Source organism: Pan troglodytes, chromosome 13, assembly GCF_028858775.2.
Source record: "Pan troglodytes isolate AG18354 chromosome 13, NHGRI_mPanTro3-v2.0_pri, whole genome shotgun sequence".
NCBI classification, from domain to species: Eukaryota; Metazoa; Chordata; class Mammalia; order Primates; family Hominidae; genus Pan; species Pan troglodytes.
In genome coordinates this window covers 20723878-20747448 of record NC_072411.2, presented here as the reverse complement: position 1 = coordinate 20747448, position 23571 = coordinate 20723878, and the positions used below count along the sequence as shown (strand labels likewise).

At 39.2% G+C, this 23571-nt stretch overlaps 1 protein-coding gene across 19 annotated transcripts in view; it reads right to left on the bottom strand.

Annotated features, from left to right (window-relative positions):
- EPB41L5 (erythrocyte membrane protein band 4.1 like 5) overlaps positions 1-23571 on the bottom strand; it is a 166487-nt gene that overhangs the window by 113598 nt on the left and 29318 nt on the right. For 5 of the 19 annotated variants that reach the window (XM_063790367.1, XM_016949601.3, XM_016949602.3 and 2 more), the window contains exon 4: positions 10857-10937. The exons of the other annotated variants lie outside the window; for them this stretch is intronic. In XM_063790367.1, the coding sequence (XP_063646437.1) occupies positions 10857-10937 (81 nt within the window). The remainder of the gene's footprint in view (positions 1-10856; positions 10938-23571) is intronic. 19 annotated transcript variants of the gene reach the window in all.

Genomic DNA, 23571 nt, shown 5'->3' with positions numbered 1-23571 from the left:
AACTATATGGTCATCAGTTCCCCCCCAGTCTCTGCCCCCTATTACCCACACCCCATAACACAGGCACTCCTCCTCCCCAAGATGTTACTGGTTTCTCTTGATTCCTTCCAGAGTTTTTTCAAACAGGGAAGAAGAAAATTTTTCAAGTGTGTGAGTATGTGCACACACGTGTGTTGGCAGAGTGAACATTATCAGTGGACTGAAAATTAATAGGCTAAATATAAATTTTGACAGAATAAGTTTTCAGGGATATAAAAAGAAAACAATTTTTTAAAAAATAGAACACTATTTCAAGAACAATCTCAGCCGGGTAAGGTGGCTCACACCTGCAATCCCAGCAACTTTGGGAGGCCAAAGCGGGCAATCACCTGAGGTCAGGAGTTTCAGACCAGCCTGGCCAACATGGTGAAACCCCATCTCTACTAAAAATACAAAAATTAGCTGGGCGTGGTGGCAGGCGCCTGTAATCCCAGCTACTCGGGTGGCTGAGGCATGAGAATCGCTTGAACCCAGGAGGCGGAGGTTGCAGTGAGCCAAGATTGCGCCACTGCACTCCAGTCTGGGTGACAGAGTGAGCGAGACTCCATCTCAAAAAAAAAAAAGAACAATCTAAAGTCTTTCTTAGACAGTTATAACTTAAATTTCTTCCTGTTTAAAACTATTTAGGACTAGTCTCACAAATATACCTTTCTAGTCTAACTTGTCACAGTAGCTCTTGCTTATAATCATAGCTACTCAGGAGGCTAAGGCAGGGGCATCGTTTGAGGCCAGGAGTTTGAGACCAACCTGGGCAACATAGTAAGACCGGTCTCTAAAAAAAAATTTTTTTTTTAATTAGCTGAGCATGGTGGCATATGCCTACAGTCCCCCAGTTATTTGGGAGGCTGAGGCGACAGGGCTGCTTGAGTCCAGGAGTTTGGGGCTTCAAGGGAACTATGATACTGTACTCCAGCCTGGGCGACAGAACAAGACCCCATCTCTAAAATGTAAGTATATAAATAAACATAAAATCACCCTAGTGAGAAAAAGGATCATAGTTATCTTCCAGGCAGGCATTTTCATCTCTTTTCTACTTATATATAATAGTTTCTAATACCTGCACTCCCTTAAGATGACCCAAAACTCAGATAAAGCATCAAACACATGTTAAAGTGAGATTTAGGAGCTGTGGGAGTTCTGGGTGATGTTCTTCTGGGAAAGGTCTGGGTTCATGTTTGCATATTCTCAAGTCTGTTTTCTTTCATCTCCTCCACATTCCAAGACCGAGGCCTGGAAAATTCAGGCCTCAGAGACAGGCACTGATAGTGTTTTCCTTGAATCAGGGTCTTTAGGAGTCGAGTTTATATTACACTAGAAGATAAAAGTGAAAGCACCAGATATAGATTACTAGTAAGATTCTCTTTCTTCACTGTACCTTAAAAAGGAGACAACTTCCCTTCTATTTCCCACTTTTAAAGTTTAATTGATAAAGATATATCAAAGGATGTAGAAAGCCACATTTCTTTCCATCCTATCTAACTAGGCATGGAAGAACAATTATCTACTTGTATCTTAAAATATAAATAATATGTAACCACAAACATAACAGCCATAAGTAAACCAAACAAAGAATCACGTAGGGAGTGTCCATAAAACACTAACATATACATACCCTCACCCCAGACCCTATTGTTAAATATGGTCTGTAAACAGCTCTTCAAATCAATGACTCCTGCCTTCTAACCACTTAACCTACATGCCTCTAATAAAGAAATGCACCACCACTACTCTTGCTCAAAGACCAAAGAGCTTATAGTAGAGAAATGTTAACCATCTTTCAAACCAATTGCCTCTGCAAAAAGATATTTCTGTGAGTAGAGGTTTATGCTCTGAATTAAAGAATTATCTTAAAACAAATTTTTACATTGTGAATAATCTTAAAAGTTAAAAACCTATACTAAGGAAAGAGAGGATGAATACATAGCATTACTGTGTTCTAACTGAAAACACTTCAATTTGATCTAGATTCCACTATAAACTTCCTGAGTGACTACTTTTTTTGAGTTAACAGTCTGTATTATAAGACATTCCAAATGAAGACTTGTATCACCATTAAAATATATCTTCCGCTGTGCCTTTCTGCATATTATTAGTATGCTCTAAGGATTTTTGTTTCTTTTTTCTTTTTTTTTTTGAGACGGAGTTTCACTCTTGTCACCTAGGCTGGAGTGCAGTGGCGCGATCTCGGCTCACTGCAACCTCCGCCTCCCGGATTCAAGCGATTCTCCTGCCTCAGACTCCTGAGTAGCCGGGATTACAGGCGCCCGCCACCACGCCCGGCTAATTTTTATTATTTTTAATAGAGACAGGGTTTCGCCATGTAGGCTGAACTTGAACTCCTGACCTCAGGTGATCCGCCCCTCTCGGCCTCACAAAGTATTGGGATTACAAGCGTGAGCCACTGCACCCGGCCAGGATTTTTTTTTTAACCTTTATTTTATATTCAGGGGTACATGTGCAGGTTTGTTATACAGGTAAATTGCATGTCATGGGGGTTTGGTATACAGGTTATTTTGCCACCCAGGTAATAAGCATAGTACACTCTATAGGGGTAATATGGTAGTTTTTTCACGAGTTATGTAGGTTATATATTCACTTTCCAGAGATAAAGTACATAATCTATTTTGGAAATACACTTTAAAAAGGGAGACAGCATGCTGCCAAAATTGCATAGGAGCTCACTAGGTTTTGATGGTCATTTTTACACTTAATTCACTTTTTTTTTTTTTTTTTGAGACAAAGTCTTCTCTGTTGCCCAGGCTAGAGTGCAGTGGTGCGATCTCGACTCACTGCAACCTCTGCCTCCCTAGTTCAAGCAATTCTCAAGTCTCAGCCTCTCAAGTAGCTGGGACTACAGGCGTGAGCCACCACGCCTGGCTAATTTTTTTTTAATTTTTAGTAGAGACAGGTTTTCACCAGGTTGGCCGGGCTAGTCTTGAACTCCTGACCTCATATGATCTGCCCGCCTCAGCCTTCCAAAGTGCTAGGATTACAGGTGTGAGCCACCACACCCAGCCCACTTATTTTATTTTGTTCAACCATGTATCTATTTACAATATAGTCGAACTCACATTCTGACCACTTCAAAATACCCTCTATTTTAAAACAGCTAAACACATTTTTAGAACCCAGTAAAAGTTCATCAGAGCCTTATATGATCTTATTTCCCACACTCCTCATCACTATTTTTAAACAGAATCCTCTGTGGTATTCAGTCCATATCTTAATCTTAAGAATCAAAATAATAAATTCAAATCCAGTCTCTAGAAATCACTAGACCTCACTTAAACCTTTTATTCTTCACAGGAGATTTTTCTGAGGATCAAATTAAAAAACTATTGCTTCAAACCCCATAATTATTGAACAAATAAAATGAATTAGATCTACATTTCTTTAAATGAATTATTGAATATTCATAATACAGCATTTTCTAATGTAGCAATAAATATTAACTGAAACAAAACAACACTATCTAGATAAAACATACTGTTACTTTCATACACTGATAAGTTTAATTTGTAAATATAATCAAACAGCTTTAAACTCTATCTCTTTGACCTGATGATTCCATTTCTTCTAATTTATTTTAATTTTTTAAAAATCCAGAATACTGACAAGGATTTACAAAGATGATCAACTTCAGAATATTATTAGCCATAAATTATAAACAATCATTATTGGGCAGCAGTAAGATCAGGAGTTTTCCTGAAAAATTCAACAAGGTCATCCTTCTCTAGACTTACTCCTTCAACTTTTTAGTTCTTCCTTGTTCAGCAAATATGTGTGTTACAATACACACATATATACATTTAACATGTTATTTATTTCTATGTTTTTCACCTCCCACTATCTTACTGAATCCTATTGTGTTCTCAGTTGAATCCCTGAATACAATGCAAGCATTTGCCTGTGATTATTTTATTTCCTTCTAATCTTTATAATTTTCTCTTCCATAACTGCATTTGCTGGTACTTCTACTATAAAATTAAGTAGCAATGGTAATAGTAGGCATCCTTGTCATCTTCTTCTCTTTATTAGAAGTGCTTATATTATTAATCTAGGGATCTCAAAAAAATCAAAATTCAGTATAAAAAATAAAAAATGGAGAGCTAGTGAGCAACTACCAGCTCTATTCTCCACAGGTGCCACATGTTGGACCACCTGTCTACCCATGCTTACATCAAGAACCAAGGGAGTTTTGAAAAAAATTACAGAACATAAACAAGCTTTCCAATCAATTTAAGAAAAAGACAAAACATAATTAATACTGACATCTTAAAATTCTTTAAGTATTTATGAGAAATGCTATCTATGTTTCCCTTTTCTAAAAGCATAATATACAGTATCACGTTATACAAGATACACCTGATGCATGATACCTACCATCTAAGTAACTTATTTTTCTTTAAAAACTTCACTGAATAGGCCGGGTGTGGTGGCTCATGCCTGTCATTCCAACACTTTGGGAGGCCGAGGAGGGCAGATCACCTGAGGTCAAGAACTCGAGACCAGCCCACCCAACGTGGTGAAACCCTGTCTCTACTAAAAAAAAAAAAAAAAAAAATACAAAAAATTAGCCAGGCATGGTGGTGCGTGCCTGTAGTCCTGGCTACTCGAGGGGCTGAGACAGGAGAATTGCTTGAACCCGGAAGGCAGAGGCTGTAGTGAGCTGAGATCACACCACTGCACTCCAGCCTGGGCAACAGAGTGAGACTCCTTCTCAAAAAAAAAAAAAAGAAAAAAAACACTTCCCTGAACCAGTTAAAATTCTAATCTCTATATATAACCTTTTCAAACTTCACCAAGCACAGATATGTATTTTTGAGGATTAAATTTTGCTCCCGAGACATGGTTTGTTTGTTCCATGCTATGTTTATTTTTTAAGGTTTTATTATGAAATAATTAGAGATTCACACAAAGTTGGAATGACAGTAAGAAGAGGCCCGGTCCTGTGTACACTTCTGCCAATGCTTACATTTTAACATAACTACAGTACAATATTAGAATCAGTAAACTAACACTGGTACAATGTGCATGTATAGTTCTGTGTCATTTTATCACATTTAGATTCCTATCCTAATACCACAATCAAGATAAAGAAATATTCCATTATCACGAAGAACTCTCTCATATTACTCATTTACAGTCACCACTCCCCCAACTCCAATATCCCTAACCCTTAGCAACCATTAATTTGATCTCAATCTCTATAATTGTGTCATTTCAAGAATGTTACATAGATAGAATCATATAATATATAACCTTTTGATACTGGCTTTATTTCCTATTCAGCATAATGCCCTCTGAAATCCATCCAAGTTGGTGTGTATCAATAGTTTTTTCTTTTTATTGCTGAGTAGTATTACATGGTATGATTGTGCCACTGTTTAATCATTCACTTACTGTAGGACATTGTGGTTGTTTCAAGTTTTTTGCTACTACAAATAAAGATGCTATGAACAATCATGCTCAGGTTTTTGTGTGGAAGTAAGTCTTCATCTCTCTGGGATAAATGGTCAGGCATACAACTGATTAGTCATATGGTTTAAGTGTATGTTTAGTTTTAAAAGAAACTGCCAGATTATCTTCCAGAGTAGCGATATCACTTTACAATCCCAACAACAATGTATAAGAGATCCCATTTCTGCACATTCTCACCAAAATTTGGAGTTGTCACCATGTTTTACTTTAGCTGTTTTGATAGATGTGTAGTGAAAACATCTCACTGAGGTCTTAATTGGCACTTCCCTGATGGCTAGTCTAACATCTTTTCATGAATTTGTCATCTGTATATCCTCTCAGGTGAAATGTCTCTTCATGTCTTTTGTTCATTTTTGAATTAGACTGTTTGCTTTCTAATTGTTGAGCTGAGGAGCTTGTTTTGTTTTGTTTTTGGTTGAGACACGGTTTCGCTCTGTCACCCAGGTTTGAGGTGCAGTGGCTGTCACAGCTCACAGCAGCCTCCACCTCCCAGGCTTAAGCGATCCTCCTGCCCAGCCTCCCAAGTAGCCACAACAGCAAACTTTTTTTTTTTTTTTTTTTTGGTAGAGACAAGGTCTCACTATGTTGTCCAGGCTAGTCTTGAACTCCTGAGCTCAAGTGATCCTCTTGCCTTGGCCTCCCAAAGTGATGAGATTACAGGCGTGAGCCACTGCGCCCAGCTAGGCATTGTGTATATATGCTAGACACGAGTTCCTGGTCAGATGTGTGATATACAAATACTTTCTTGTTCTATTAACAGGGTCTTTCCCAAAGCAAAAGTTTTTAATTTTTTATGAAGTCTATTTTATCTTTTTTTTTTAAATCATCCTTTTGGTATCATGTTTACTAGTAACTCTTCTCTAAACTCTAGGTCCCACAGATTTTCTCCTGTTTATTTGTCTCTAAGTTTTATAGTTTTACATTTTATATTCAGGCTCATTATCCATTTTGAGTTCATTTTTGTATAGGTATAAGTTTAGGTCAAGGTTTTTCTGTCTTACAGATATCCAGCTGCTCCAGCACTTTTGTTTGTTTGTTTGTTTGTTTTTCCTTCTTCCACAGGTTCTAATCCAGCACCATTATTAAGACTATTCTTCCACTGAATTACTTTGGCACCTTTGACAAAAATCCGAGGTCATATTTGTGTATGGCTATTTCTTTCCATTGATCTACATGTCTGTCGCTTTGCCAATACCACAAGGTCTTGATTATGAAAGCTATATAGTAAGTCTTGAAATTAGGTAGCATGATTCCTCCCATTTTATTCCCCTTTTTTAAAATCACTTTAGCCATTCTAGTAGTCCTCTGTCTTTCCATATAAATTTTAGAATAATCTTACCTATATCTACAAAAGATCTTATTGGAATTTTGAGAAAAACTGCATTAAACCTGTATATCAATTTGGGGAGAACTGGTATCTTTGTTGAGTCTTCCATTCAATGTAGAATGTCTTTCCATTTACTTTTATCTTCTTTGATTTCTCCATCAGCCACTGTATTTTTAAAAATACGTTTAACAACTTTTTAAAAATAGACAATTTAGCCTTGAAATCTGGATTTCAGCCTTTCTTGAAATACCTGAAGATCCAGCAATGCTGGTACAACAAACCTATTTAACAGCAAATGCCTGGAGCTAGGTGGTAGTTGCCGTATACTGTCTTTTGCAGGTAAAGGTAATATGCTTCCCACTTCACCACATCCCCTCCACCAATCCTTTTTGATCCTCTACAATCTGCTGGATATCAGCTATGATCTATCATCACGCTATCTATATTTCTCTGTCTCTATCCCTATCAAAAATGAGAAAAGGGCTGGGCACAGTGGCCCACACCTGTAATCCCAACACCTTAGAGGGCCAAGGCAAGAGGATCACTTGAGGCCAGGAGTTCCAGAACAGCCTGGGCGGTCTCTACAAAATTATTATTTTTTAAATTAGCCAGGCATGGTGGTGCACACCTGTAGTCCTACCTACTTGGGAGGCTGAGGTGGGTGGATCACTGGAGCCCAGGGGATCAAGGCTACAGTGAGCTCTGATCATGCCACTGCACTCCAGCCTGGGCAGACACAGACAGCAAAACCCTGCTTCTTTTATTTAAAAATAAAATAAAATGAAGGAAAATACAAAACATAACAAGTATGTAGCAAGATTTTTTTTTTAAATGAGAGAAACCATATTTCTTCTTGGAGTAAATAACCATGCAAAATCTTTAAGGTGCACACCAACCTGCTTCCCTTCTTTTGCTCTCCTGCCTGGTTCATGTAAACATTTGATTTTAAGACTGAAAATTGTTCCTTCAAAATGCATCAAACGTGTTCTCCAGGAAATCGGTACAGTTAACTGTCCAATTATTTTGCAAAGCCTTATTGTACCAACCTAAAACCACTCAATATCAAAATTAAAAATATATTACTTCTACTGTGGAAAGTCCTGTATACAAGAAACTACCCAAAATTGTCACTTTTTTAACCACTAATATTGGCAGTGCTCCTGTCATGGGTGGCTTTGCTACATGTACTATTTTTATGACAGCAAAAAAAAAGTGTTTCCCTAAGCCTTCATCAAGAAAGAATATATTACCATAAAAATATCTGTTTAGTTATACAACGAGATTTAATAACAAAGTTGTACCAACAGCAAAAAAAAAAAAAAAAAAAAAAAGAGATTATAAATGTTTGACGGCATAACTGTCTTAAAGATTTAAACAGAAAAACTCACAGATTTATACCATTATCCATCTTCCCTTAAGCTATAGGTTATTCATTTGCTAAAGAAGGGTTACTAAATTGGAGAATTCATAGTTGGGCTTCGGGGATATCTGAATTACTATGTATAGACAAAACGTTATGTGTATGTGCATTTTTCTAGGGGAATTCCACAGATTGCATAACTCTAAGTTTAAGATCATCACTGGACTATATAAAAGGATATTAAATTACATTTAGATTTTAAAATAGACGATGGGGTAGTATTCTGCAGTCCACTAAAACAACGATGACCATATATTCTGGTTTACCAGAATAATACTGGCGGCTTGTGCCTACTATCCCAATCCCTCATTCATTAAGTACCCCTTTTACTCTCTAAAATGGCCTTTAGAGAAAACACAGCCAGACGTGGTAGCTCACACTTGTAATCCCAACACTTTGTGAGGCTGAAGAGGATCACTTGCATCCAGGAGATCGAGACCAGTCTGGGCAACATGGTGAGCCCCCATCTCTACAAAAAAATAAAGAATTAGCCAGGCGTGGTGGGTACCTCTAGTCCCTGCTACTCAGCAGGCTGACATGGGAGGATCCCTTGAGCCTGGGAGGTTGAGGCCGCAGTGAGCTGTGATGGCGTCACTACACTCCAGCCTGGGTGACAAAGTGAGACCCTGTCTCAAAATGGAAAGAAAAGAAAATCTGAATACACCTGTAACAATTAAAGGAATGAGTCAATAATCAAAAACTTCTCACAAACAAAAGCCCAGAACCAGATGGTTTCAATGACAAATTCTACCAAATATTGAAAGAATTAACACTAATCCTTCACAAGATTTTCCAAAAAAATACAAGAGGGGGGATGGTTTTCCCACCTCGTCTACAAGACCAGCATTACACCCAAACCAGAAAAAAAAAAAAAGTCACAAGAAAACTACAGACTAATATCCTTTATCAATACAGTACCAAAATAATCATCAAATACTGGCAAACCAATGGTCAGGTGTGGTGGCTCACACCTGTAATCCCAACACTTTGGGAGGCTGAGGCAAAAGGATCGCTTGCATACAGGAGTTCAAGACCAGCCTGGACAACATGGCGAAATCCCATCTCTACTAAAAATACAAAAACTAGCCGGGCACAGTGGCGCATGCCTGTCATCCCAGCTCCTTGGGAGGCTGAGGCAGGAGAATCGCTTGAACCAGGAGGCAGATGTTGCAGTGAGCTGAGATCACGCCACTGCACTCCAACCTGGGCAACAAAGTGAGACTCCATCTCCAAAAAAAAAAAAAAAAAAAGACTATAAACCATGACTAAGTGGGATTTATCCCAAAAATTCAAGGTTGGTTCAACATCAAAAAAAAAAAAATCAATATAACATATCATATAAACAGATTTTTTTAAAACTTCACATCATCCTCTCAATAAATGCAGAAAAAGCAATTGACAAAACCCAACGACCCTTCATTATGAAATCATCAACGAACTAGGAATAGAAAAGACCTTCCCTCAATCTGATTAAGGGCATCTATAAAATTCCCACACCATACTTGATGGTAGAAGACTGAACATTTTCCCCACTAAGATCAGGAATATGTCAAGGGTGTCCACTCCCACTGCTTCTATTCAACATTTTATTGCAGGTTCTAGCCAGGGCACTGAGGAAAGAAAAGGAAAGAAAAAAACACAAGACATACAGATTCTAAAGGAAGACATAAAACCATCTTTTTGCAGATGACATGATCTTATACATAAAAACACATTAAAACTAATAAACACGTTCAGCAAGACTACAGGATACAACATAAATACACAAAAATCGGTTGCAGTTCTATACGCTAACAATGAACAATCCAAAAATGAAATTATAAAAACAATTCCATTTAAAATAGCACCAAAGGAATAAAATGCTTAGGAATAAATTTAACCAAGGAAGTGAGACTTCTATAAGCTTAAACTATAAAACATTGTTTTAAAAAATTAAAAACCTAGGGAGGCTGAGGCAGGAGAATGGCGTGAACCCGGGAGGCAGAGGTTCCAGTGAGCCAAGATCACATCACTGCACTCCAGCCTGGTCGACAGAGCAAGACTCCGCCTCAAAAAAAAAAAAAAAAAAAAAAATTAAAAACCTAATACATAGAAAGACATTCCATGTTCATGGATCAGAAGACTACATTGTTAAAATGGCAATATTCCCCAAATTGATATACAGATTCCGTGCAATCCCTACCAAAATTCCAACTGCCTTTTTTGCATAAATGGATAAGCTGACCCTAAGATTTATACGGAAATGCAAGGGACTCAGAATAACCAAAAGAATACTGAAAAAAGAAGACAGCTGGAGAACTCACACTTCCCAATTTTAAGACTTACTACAAAGTTACCATAATCAAGACACTGTGGTACTGGCATAAGGATCAACATAAAGATCAATGGAACAGGCCGGGCACGGTGGCTCACGCCTATAATTCCAGCACTTTGGGAGGCCGAGGCAGGCGGATTGCCTGAGGTCGAGAGTTTGGGACCAGCCTGCCAACATGAACAAACCCCATCTCTGCTAAAGGTGCAAAATTAGCTGGGCATGGTGGTGCATGCCTGTAGTTCCAGCTGCTTGGGAGGTTGAGGCAGGAGAATCACTTGGACCATGGAGGCAGAGGTCGTGGTGGGCCAAGTTCGCACGATTGCACTCCAGCCTGGGCAACAAAAGTGAAACTCCGTCTCGAAAAAAAAAAAAAAGTATATATATATGTATCAATGGAACAGAAGAGGGAATCCAGAAATAAACCCACATATCTATAGTCTATAGTAAATAGATTTCCAACAAGCATGCAACAAGACCCTTCAAGTCATTTTAACAAGTGGTGTTACGATCACTGGATATTTACATGCTAAAGAATGAAGGTGGACCCCAACTTCATAGCATATACAAAAATTAACTCTAAATGAATCAGATGCCTGTTGTCCCAGGTACTTCGGAGGCTGAGGCAGGAGAACTGCTCGAACCGGGAGGTGGAGTTGCAGTGAGCCGAAATTGCACCACTGCACTCCAGCCTGGTGACAGAGTGAGACTCTTTCTCAAAAAAAAAAAAAAAAAAAAAACTTTTAGAAGAAAACGTGTAAATCTTTATGACCTCAGAATAGGCAATTGTTTGATAGATATAACACAAACAGCATAAGCAACCAAAGTAGGTAAACTGGATTTCATCACAATGTAAAACTTTTGTCAAAGGACACTATCAAGAAAGTGAAAAGTAGGGGAAAAAAGTTTGCAAATGTATCTGACTAAGGCTGAGTACCCAGAAAATACAAAGAACTCTTACAACTCAACAGCAGAAAGGCAAATAACACACTTTAAAAATCAGGCAAAGGATCTGAATAGACATTTCTCCAAAGAAGATACACAAATGGCAAACAAGCACATGAAAAGATGCTCAACATCATTAGGCATTAGGGAAATGCAAATCGAAACCACAATGAGACACCATTTCATACCAACTAGGATGGCTAAACCAAAAAGAAGGGGAAATCACAAGTTGGCAAGGATGTGGAGAAACAGGAATCCTCATACACTGCTGGTAGGGAGTGTGGGATGGTGCCATCACTGGAAAAGTTTGGCACAAGCAATCCTCCTACCTGAGCCTCCCAAGTAGCTGAAACTACAGGCACACACCACCACACCTGGCTAATTTTTGTATATTGTAGAGACAAGGGTTTTGCCATGTTGCCCAGGCTGGTCTCAAACTCCTGGGCTCAAGCAATCCGCCCATCTCAGCCTCCCAAAGTGTTCGGATTACAGACCACCATGCCCAGCCTTCAGAGCAGCATTATTCATAACAGCCAAATAGTAGAAATACTCCAAATGTCCATCAATGGATGAGTAAATAAAATGTGATATATCCATACAATAGAATATTATTCAGCAATAAAAAGGAATCAACCACTAAGATATGCTACAACACGGATGAACCGTGAAAACATTATGCTAAGTACATTTCCAGATTCCAAAGGCCACCTATTACATGATTCCATTCAAATGAAATTTTCAAAACAGGCAAATCCATAGACAGCGTTTGCCAGATGCTGTGGGGAGGGGTAAATGGGAAATGACTGGTAACGTGTAAGAGGGTTTCTTTGGGGGTGATGAAAATGTTCTGGAATTAGTGATGATGGCTGAACAATTCTAAATATACTGAAAACTCTGAATTGTGCAATCTAAAATGGTGAACTTTATGGTATGTAAATTATGTCTTTTTTTTTAAGTGGCCTACTTTACAGAAAAAATGACATCGTCATGCTAACTAAAACCAACTCCTTCTTTTACTTAAGCATGCCTTCTCTCTTCTCTTTAAGCCTCCTACTCCAAACCAAATCTCTGAGGTAATAACTCTTCAATACAATTGTCAAAGGAGTGCTTTACGTTCCACTGTGTATTTGTAAGGTGACAAGTTTCACAATCCTTTCCTTTTTCCAAATAATTCAGTCCATCCAAGATCAAAGAAACAGCAAAAAATAAAAATAAAAAATAATAACTCAGTCCAGAAATAATTAGGTTGTCTGAGCAAGACCAGCATGTACACAGGGAGAGGCTAGAGACTGGTTCCATACATGCTGAGTGATCAATATAGTAAACCTACTGGTGATAATCATAGCCTGGTTTCTATAGAAGAGAACTACAAATATGGAAAGAAAAAAAAAAACTACAAGAAGCCCTGTAGTGTTAGACTGGAATTTCAATTATTTATGGGTGTTGAAGTTACGGTATTCATGGTATTCGAGAGAGAGATATGGAGAAATAAACGTAAACACATATTCCCTAAATCTGGTCACAAGACTCATTGGAGAACTGGCTAATTCCAGGGCTGGAGTACGGCACTGCAAGATGAACATGGCATACCTTCATAAGCCAGAAAGTAAGGCAGAGCTCAAAGAATGAAGGGGCCATGTCAAATGAACATAGAAGCCATCTTGAAGCAGCTCCCATTGACCATACTTGGGAAAATTTGAGCAACAAATTAAATGATAGTAACAGATATAACCCATTGAATTAAAACAGGAATCTATTAGTTCATAAATAAATAGAAAGTTTGATGAGGAAGAGTCTCAACATAACTGCCCACAAAATAGTTAATGACAAAGCAAAAAAAGAATAACTTCATAGTGGTGAGGCCTAGCAGACACCATCTTAATCAAGGGATCAAATTTAGTATCACTAGTAATGGGACCAAATGAAAGTACATGACACCCAATAGGACAGAACGAAACACAGAATCACTTCGGTTATTTTTCTGCCAAAGGTGCCAAGATTAATCTACTTTATAAGGGAACATCAGACAAACCCAAATTGAGGGACGATAAACAAAATAACTGTCCTGTATCTTCAAAAGCTTCAAAGTCATGAAAGTCAAGGCAAGACTGAGGAAACCACAGTACTCCAGGTTAAAGGCAACTAAAGAAACATGAAAATTAAATGCAAAGCATGGCCAGGGGCGGTGGCTCACACCTGTAGTCCCAGCACTTTGGGAGGCTAGGGTGGGCAGATCACGAGGTCAGGAGTTCAAGACCAGCCTGGCCACTGTGGTGAAACCCTGTCTCTACTAAAAATACAAACATTAGCCAGGCATGGTGGTGTCCACCTGCAGTCCCAGCTACTCAGGAGGCTGAAGCAGAAGAATCACTTGAACCTGTGAGGTGGAGCTTACAGTGAGCCAAGACCACGTCACTGCACTCCAGCCTGGGTGACAGAGCAAGACTCCGTCTCAAAAAAAAACCAAAACCATGCAGGAGGTTCCAAGATGGCCGAATAAGAACAGCTCCAGTCTACATCTCCCAGTGTGAGCGACGGAGAAGACAGGTAATTTCTGCATTTTCAACTGAGGTACTGGGTTCATCTCACTGGGGCTTGTCGGACAGTGGGTGCAGCCCACCGAGCAAGAGCCGAAGCAGGGCAAGGCATCGCCTCACCCAGGAAGTGCAAGGAGTCAGGGAATTCCCTTTCCTAGCCAAGGGAAGCTGTGACAGGCAGCACCTGGAAAATCAGGTAACTCCCAACCTAATACAGGTGGCACCTGGAAAAATCAGGTAACTCTCAACCTAATACTGAGCTTTTCCAACGGTCTTAGCAAATGGCACACCAGGAAATTATATCCCGCGCCTGGCTCAGAGGGTCCCACGCTCACAGATCCTCACTCATTGCTAGCACAGTAGTCTGAGATCAAACTGCAAGGTGGCAGCGAGGCTGGGGGAGGGGCACCCACCATTGCTGAGGCTTGAGTAGGTAAACAAAGCTGCCAGGAAGCTTGAACTGGGTGGAGCCCAGCGCAGCTCAAGGAGGCCTGCCTGCCTCTGTAGACTCCACCTCTGGGGGCAGGGCATAGCCGAATAAACGGCAGCAGAAACTTCTGCAGACTTAAATGTCCCTGTCTGACAGCTTTGAAGAGAGTAGTGATTCTCCCAGCACACTGTTTGAGATCTGAGAATGGACAGACTGCCTCAAGTGGGTCCCTGACCCCCGAGTAGCCTAACTGGGAGCCACCTCCCAGTAGGGGCAGACTGACACCTCACAAGGCTGGGTACCCCTCTAAGACGAAGCTTCCTGAGGAACGATCAGGCAGCAACATTTGCTGTTCAGCAATATTCACTGTTCTGCAGCCTCCGCTGGTGATACCCAGGCAAACAGGGTCTGGAGTAGACCTCCAGCAAACTCCAACAGACCTGCAGCTGAGGGACCTGACTGTTAGAAAGAAAACTAACAAACAGAAAGGACATCCACACCAAAACCCCATCTGTACGTCACCATCATCAAAGACCAAAGGTAGATAAAACCACAAAGATAGGGAGAAACCAGAGCAGAAAAGCCAAAAATTCTAAAAATCAGAGCGCCTCTCCCCCTCCAAAGGAACGCAGCTTCTCGCCACAAACGGAACAAAGCTGGATGGAGAATGACTTTGACAAGTTGAGAGAAGTAGGCTTCAGACGATCAAACTTCTCCTAGCTAAAGGAGAATGTTCTAACCCATCACAAAGAAGCTAAAAACCTTGAAAAAAGATTAGACGAATGGCTAACTAGAATAACTAGTGTAGACAAGTCCTTAAATGACCTGATGGAGCTGAAAACCATGGCACGAGAATGAAGTGATGCATGCACAAGCTTCAGTAGCTGATTTGATCAACTGGAAGAAAGGGTATCAGTGACTGAAGATCAAACGAATGAAATGAAGTGAGAAGTTTAGAGAAAAAAGATAAAAAGAAATGAACAAAGCCTCCAAGAAATATGGGACTGTGTGAAAAGACCAAATCTACGTCTGATTGGTGTACCTGAAAGTCAAGGGGAGAATGGAACCAAGTTGGAAAACACTCTGCAGGATATCATCCAGGAGAACTTCCCCAGTCCAGCGAGGCAGGCCAACATTCAAATTCAGGAAATACAGAGAACTCCACAAACATACTCCTCGAGAAGAGCAACTCCAAGACACATAATTGTCAGATTCACCAAAGTTGAAATGAAGGAAAAAATGTTAAGGGCAGCCAGAGAGAAAGGTCAGGTTACCCACAAAGGGAAGCCCATCAGACTAACAGCAGATCTCTCGGCAGAAACTTTACAAGCCAGAAGAGAGTGGGGGCCAATATTCAACATTCTTAAAGAATTTTCGACCCAGAATTTCATATCCAGCCAAACTAAGCTTCATAAGTGAAGGAGAAATAAAATCCTTTACAGACAAGCAAATGGTGAGAGATTTTGTCACCACGAGGCATGCCTTACAAGAGCTCCTGAAGGAAGCACTAAACACGGAAAGGAACAACCGGTACCAGCCACTGCAAAACCACGCCAAATTGTAAAGACCATCGATGCTAGGAAGAAACTGCATCAACTAATGAGCAAAATAACCAGCTAACATCACAATGACAGGATCAAATTCACACATGACAATATTAACCTTAAACGTAAATGGGCTAAATGCTCCAATTAAAAGACACAGACTGGCAAATTGGATAGAGTCAAGACCCCCCAGTGTACTGTATTCAGGAGACCCATCTCACCTGCAGAGACACATGCATAGGCTCAAAATAAAGGGATGGAGGAAGATCTACCAAGCAAATGGAAAACAAAAAAAAGCAGGGGTTGCAATCCTACTCTCTGATAAAACAGACTTGAAACTAACAAAGATCAAAAGAGACAAAGAAGGCCATTACATAATGGTAAAGGGATCAATTCAACAAGAAGAGCTAACTATCCTAAATATACATGTACCCAATACAGGAGCACCCAGATTCATAAAGCAAGTCCTTAGAGACCTACAAAGAGACTTAGACTCCCACACAATAATAATGGGAGACTTTAACACCCCACTGTCAACATCAGACAGATCAACGAGACAGAAAGTTAACAAGGATATCCAGGAATTGACCTCAGCTCTGCACCATGCAGACCTAATAGATATCTACAGAACTCTCCACCCCAAATCAGCAGAATATACATTCTTCTCAGCACCACATCACACTTATTCCAAAACTGACCACATAGTTGGAAGTAAAGCACTCCTCAGCAAATGTAAAGGAATAGAAATTATAACAAACTGTCTCTCAGACCACAATGCAATCAAACTAGAACTCAGGATTAAGAAACTCACTCAAAACCGCTCAACTACATAGAAACTGAACAACCTGCTCCTGAATGAATACTGGGTACCTAACGAAATGAAGGCACAAATAAAGACATTCTTTGAAACCAATGAGAACAAAGACACAACATACCAGAATCTCTGGGACACATTTAAAGCAGTGTCCCAGAGCTATAAAGTAGAGGAAAATTTATAGCACTAAATGCCCACAAGAGAAAGCAGGAAAGATCTAAAACTGACACCCTAACATCACAATTAAAAGAACTAGAGAAGCAAGAGCAAACACATTCAAAAGCTAGCAGAAGGCAAGAAATAACTAAGATCAGAGCAGAACTGAAGGAGATAAAGACATAAAAAACCCTTCAAAAAATCAATCAATGCAGGAGCTGTTTTTTCTTTTTAAAAGATCAACAAAATTGATAGACCACTAGCAAGACTAATAGAAGAATCAAATAGACGCAATAAAAAATGATAAAGGGGATATCACCACTGATCCCACAGAAATACAAACTACCATCAGAGAATACTATAAACACCTCTACGCAAATAAACAAAAAATCTAGAAGAAATGGATAAATTCCTGGACACATACACCCTCCCAAGACTAAACCAGGAAGAAGTTGAATCCCTGAATAGATCAATAACAGGCTCTGAAATTGAAGCAATAACTAATAGACTACCAACCAAAAAAAAGCCCAGGACCAGACGGATTCACAGCCGAATTCTACCAGAGGTACAAAGAGGAGCTGGTACCATTCTCTCTGAAACTATTCCAATTGACAGAAAAAGAGGGAATCCTCCCTAACTCATGTTATGAGGCCAGCATCATCCTATATCAAAGCCTGGCAGAGACACAACAAAAAAAAGAGAATTTTAGACCAATATCCCTGATGAACATCGATGCAAAACTCCTCAATAAAATACTGGCAAACAGAATCCAGGAGCACATCAAAAAGCTTATCCACCATGATCAAGTAGGCTTCATCCCTGGGACGCAACGCTGGTTCAACATACACAAATCAATAAACATAACCCATCATATAAACAGAAGCAAAGACAAAAACCACATGATTATCTCCATAGATGCAGAAAAGGCCTTTGATAAAATTCAACAGCCCTTCATGCTAAAAACTCCCAATAAACTAGGTATTGATGAACGTATCTCAAAATAATAAGAGCTGTTTATGACAAACCCACAGCCAATATCATACTGAATGGGCAAAAACTGGAAGCATTCCCTTTGAAAACTGGCACAAGACAGGGATGCCCTCTCTCACCACTCCTATTCAACATAGTGTTGGAAGTTCTGGCCAGGGCAATCAGGCAGGAGAAAGAAATAAAGGCTATTCAATTAGGAAAAGAGGAAGTCAAATTGTCCCTGTTTGCAGATGACATGATTGTATATTTAGAAAACCCCATCATCTCAGCCCAAAATCTCCTTAAGCTGATAAGCAACTTCAGCAAAGTCTCAGGATACAAAATCAATGTGCAAAAATCACAAGCATTCTTATACACCAATCACAGACAAACAGAGAGCCAAATCATGAGTGAACTCCCATTCACAATTGCTTCAAAGAGAATAAAATACCTAGGAATCCAACTTACAAGGGATGTGAAGGACCTCTTCAAGGAGAACTACAAACCACTGCTCAACAAAATAAAAGAGGACACAAACAAATGGAGGAACATTCCATGCTCATGGAGAGGAAGAATCAATATCGTGAAAATAGCCATACTGCCCAAGGTAATTTATAGATTCAATGCCATCCCCATCAAGCTAACAATGACTTTCTTCACAGAATTGGAAAAAACTACTTTAAAGTTCATACGGAACCAAAAAAGAGCCCATATAGCCAAGACAATCCTAAGCAAAAAGAACAAAGCTGAAGGCATCATGCTACCTGACTTCATACCACACTACAAGGCTACAGTAACCAAAACAGCATGGTACTGGTACCAAAACAGAGACATAGACCAATGGAACAGAACAGAGCCCTCAGAAATAATACCACACATCTACAACCATCTGATCTTTGACAAACCTGACAAAAACAAGCAATGGGGAAAGGATTCCCTATTTAATCAATGGTGCTGGGAAAACTGGCTAGCCATATGTAGAAAGCTAAAATTGGATCCCTTCCTTACACCTTATACAAAAATTAATTCAAGATGGATTAAAGACTTAAATGTTAGACCTAAAAACCATAAAAACCCTAGAAGAAAACCCAGGCAATACCATTCAGGACATAGGCATGGGCAAAGAGTTCATGTCTAAAACACCAAAAGCAATGGCAACAAAAGCCAAAATTGACAAATGAGATCTAATTAAACTAAAGAGCTTCTGCACAGCATAAGAAACTACCATCAGAGTGAACAGGCAACCTACAGAATGGGAGAACATTTTTGCAATCTACCCATCTGACAAAGGGCTAATATCCAGAATCTACAAAGAACTCAAACAAATTTACAAGAAAAAAAAACACAAATAACCCCATCAAAAAGTGGGTGAAAGGTATGAACAGACACTTCTCAAAAGAACACATTTATGCAGCCAACAGACACATGAAAAAATGCTCATCATCACTGGCCATCAGAGAAATGCAAATCAAAACCACAATGAGATACCATGTCACACCAGTTGGAATGGTCGTCATTAAAAAGTCAGGAAACAACAGGTGCTGGAGAGGAAGTGGAGACATAGGAACAATTTTACACTGTTGGTGGGACTGTAAACTAGTTCAACCATTGTGGAAGACAGTGTGGGGATTCCTCAACGATCTAGAACTAGAAATACCATTTCACCCAGCCATCCCATTACTGGGTATATACTCAAAGGATTATACATCATGCTGCTATAAAGACACATGCACACGTATGTTTAGTGCGGCACTATTCACAATAGCAAAGACTTGGAACCAACCCAAATCCCCATCAATGATAGACTGATTAAGAAAATGTGGCACATATACACCAAGGAATACTATGCAGCCATAAAAAAGGATGAGTTCATGTCCTTTGTAGGAACATGGATGAAGCTGGAAACCATCATTCTCAGCAAACTATCACAAGGACAGAAAACCAAACAACGCATGTTCTCACTCATAGGTGGGAACTGAACAATGAGAACACTGGGGAAGGCGAGCATCACACACCAGGGCCTGTCATTGAGGGGGGGACGGGGGAGGGATAGCATTAGGAGATATACCTAATGTAAATGACAAGTTTATGGATGCAGCATACCAATGTCACATGTATACATACGTAACAAACCTGCATGTTGTGCACATGTATCCTAGAACTTAAAGTATAATAATAAAAATTTTAAAAAAAGAAAAAAATGCAAAGCATGATTCTGTGGGATCTTTTGGGTATAAAAAACATACCAGGAACAGTTAGCATTATCTGAATACAGTCTAAGGAGACAAGATGGTGGTACTATCATTGTGTTAATTTCCTGGTTTTGATGGCTGTGTTGAGTTATGAAGTGTGCTTGCTTACAGGACACATACACTAAAGAATTCAGGTGTGATGGGACATCTTCACTATAACTCTCTCTCACATGGTCCCAGAAACATGGTTATTTATACCATCCTTGCAACTTTCTATAAGCATGAGATTGTTTCAACTATGAAATTAAATATGTGTACATGAACGTAAAATAACCCAGTCTAATAAAAAGTAAACAATTTTAAAAACAGGGCTCAGATTATATGTCTATATAAGAAGAAAAGTGAACTTTGGCTTCATCGATTTACTAATTTTGGTTATCTCCATGATGACTCCATAATTCTATAGTCATAGACGTTTTGGACTGATCTATAGTGACCAATAAACTAAAATGTGGCAAATTAACTTTACATATATGGACATGCCATATGCTGAAGGTGAAATTATAGCATGTAATTCCTTGGTCGCTTTTTATGCTGCCCCTCACCCCACTTTGGTTTCATTTCATTCTGAGGTTGAATATGGCCACACAACAAGCTGATTGTTTATGTCATGAGACTCATGGAATCAAGTGAGTAAGAACTTGAAAAGTTTAGCTTATCTGGAGTTCATTTTTAATATCTTTAATCTACTAACTCTTCTTCCAGCTCAACTCATAGTTTAGAGTGTTTTAGTGAAGCAAAAATAAAATGAAGTAAACAGACGCCTATAAGTTTAATTTTAATGCCTAGATTTCTGGTTACCGTAAGGAATAAACTAGAACTAAAGAGTAGGGATTAAATATCCTAATCCTGGCTTTACCAAAAATTTATTATTATGACAAGAAAGGCACTATATGTGTATCAAATGAGAGAAAAAAATCAATATGGAATTCAGTAATTGCTAATATTAGCAAAGAGCTAATAATACAACTTAGTAATGACTGCATGTTTCTTTCCACAGTTACTTAAATACTAAGTACCTCAAACCTAACTTTGGCATACTTTTACTTTCTTTTCCCTCACATTGCCTCAAAAAACAGGAAGTCACAGATTGTTTATCCTTAATATCATCTGTTCATTCATCTGATTGTAAGGCTTTACTATTATTCTAGAAGTGAAAGCTGAATGATATTAAAATTAATAGGCAACCAAGATTTTATCAAACTAAACAGAAGTCTAGAATTAAATTCAACAAATGTTTTGTGTGCCTACTACCTGCTGGACAGAGGTACGTAAGACTAATTCCCTGCCATTAGTGAATTTAGTCTAATAAAAGAGAATTAAGAACATTAGAAAGAAAAATAAAAGAAATATCTCCTACACTAATGTCACCAAGAAATTAGAAACTCTGAAACTATGAAAAATAGTTTCACAATTTTTTCATGTATATGCATGGACATATATCCTTTTTTTTTTTTTTTAAGAGACAGGGTCTTGCTCTGTTACCCAGACTAGAGTGCAGTGGCATAATCACAGCTCATTGCAACCTTGAACTCCTGGGCTCATGCGATCCTCCCACCTCCCAAGTAGCCAGGACTATAGGCATGCGCCACCATGCCTAGCTAATTTTTTTATTTTTGTAGAGACAGGGTCTTGCAATATTGCCTAGGCTGGTCTCAAACTCATGGCCTCAAGTTATCCTCCCTCCTCAGCCTCCCAAAGTGCTGGGATTATAGGCATGAGCCACTGCTCCTGGCCTAGATTTTTTTAAAAAATAGAAAAATTCAATTATACTGCTTTATAATCCTTTATGACTACTTCTACCACTCCATATCAATTAGCATATTAATACTTAAAAATCACCATTTTGTTTTGTTTTAGAAATAGGGTCTCACACTTTGTCACCCAGGTTAGGAGTGTAGTGGTGCAATCACAGCTCACTGCAGCCTCCAACTCCAAGTTCCTGGGCTCAAGGGATCGTCTCGCCTCAGTCTCCCAGCTACCTGGAACTAGAGGCATGCACCGCCACGCCCGGCTAATTTTGTTTTTTTTTTTTTAAATAAAAATCATCTTTTTGTTTTGGTTTTTTTTTTTTTTTTTGAGACAGGGTCTCGCTCTGTCACCCAAGCTGGAGTGTAGTGGCGCAATCTTGGCTCACTGCAACCTCTGCCTCCCGGGTTCAAGCGATTCTCCCACCTTAGCCTCCTGAGTAGCTGGGACTACAGGGGCACGCCACCATGCCCAGGCCCAGCTAATTTTTATATTTTTAGTAAACAGAGGGTTTTGCCATGTTGGACAGGCTGGTATCAAACTCCTGACCTCAAGTAATCCTCCCGCTTCAGTCTCCCGAAGTGCTGGGATTACAGGTGTGAGCCACCATGCATGGCCAAAAACCGCTATTTTTAATGAGCTGCATAGTATTAATTTCAAGGATGCACCAAAATTTGCCTAACCAATACCCTGCTGCCATATGCTCATGGTTACTTAATTTGGAGGCATGATGGGAAGGGTTGTCATGAAAAAATGACAGCTAAAATTATTCACAGCTGTAAACTTAGCCCAGATGCTTTATAAAGTCAGCTAGGAGTTCCCCTCTACACACACACACACACACACACACACAAACTTCCAGAAAAAAAGGCTTAATGCCGTGATATCCTTATCATCTGTGGTCTCTTCCTCTGCCTCCTACTGTCCAGGCCTTAATATTACTTTTAACCTAAAGTATTTGTAATAACTTTCCCTGACTTCAATCTCTGCTCATTCCAAATCCTGCATATCTCTACAAAAAACTTCCTGAAGGAAAATAAAACCTCCCTGCTTGAAGACTACCTAATCCCAATTATTTGAGAGTAAATATTGCCAATTTATTATTTAATACTTTGGGCATTCAGTTTGAATGATATAACCACTAAACCACCTCCCAATGTTTTCATCTGCCACTTTCTTTCAAACATCCTCCAGTAAAATCCTAATATAGTAATCAGTTATTTGAATAGCCTCCAACTTTCTACTCCATTATGTATGCTGTTCTCTCGTCAGAAATGCATGTCGAAGTACCACTATTTATAGATACAGAATCACAGATCTGAAAGGGAAATTAGAGATATCCTAGTCTACTCAATTTCATTTGCAAATTAAAAACTACTATTGTTTACCCAAGAGCCCATGAAACTCCCATTCTAGCATTCTTTCCAGTACACAGTGTTTCTCAAATTCTTGTGTGCCCAACAATCCAGACAATAGTTATTAAAAACAAAGATTCTGGAGCCCCATCCTGAAAACTTTTGTTCTTGTAATTCAGGTTAGGAAATTAGGACCAGAACACACATTTTTTAAAACAAGTACTTCAGGTGATGCTAAAGCA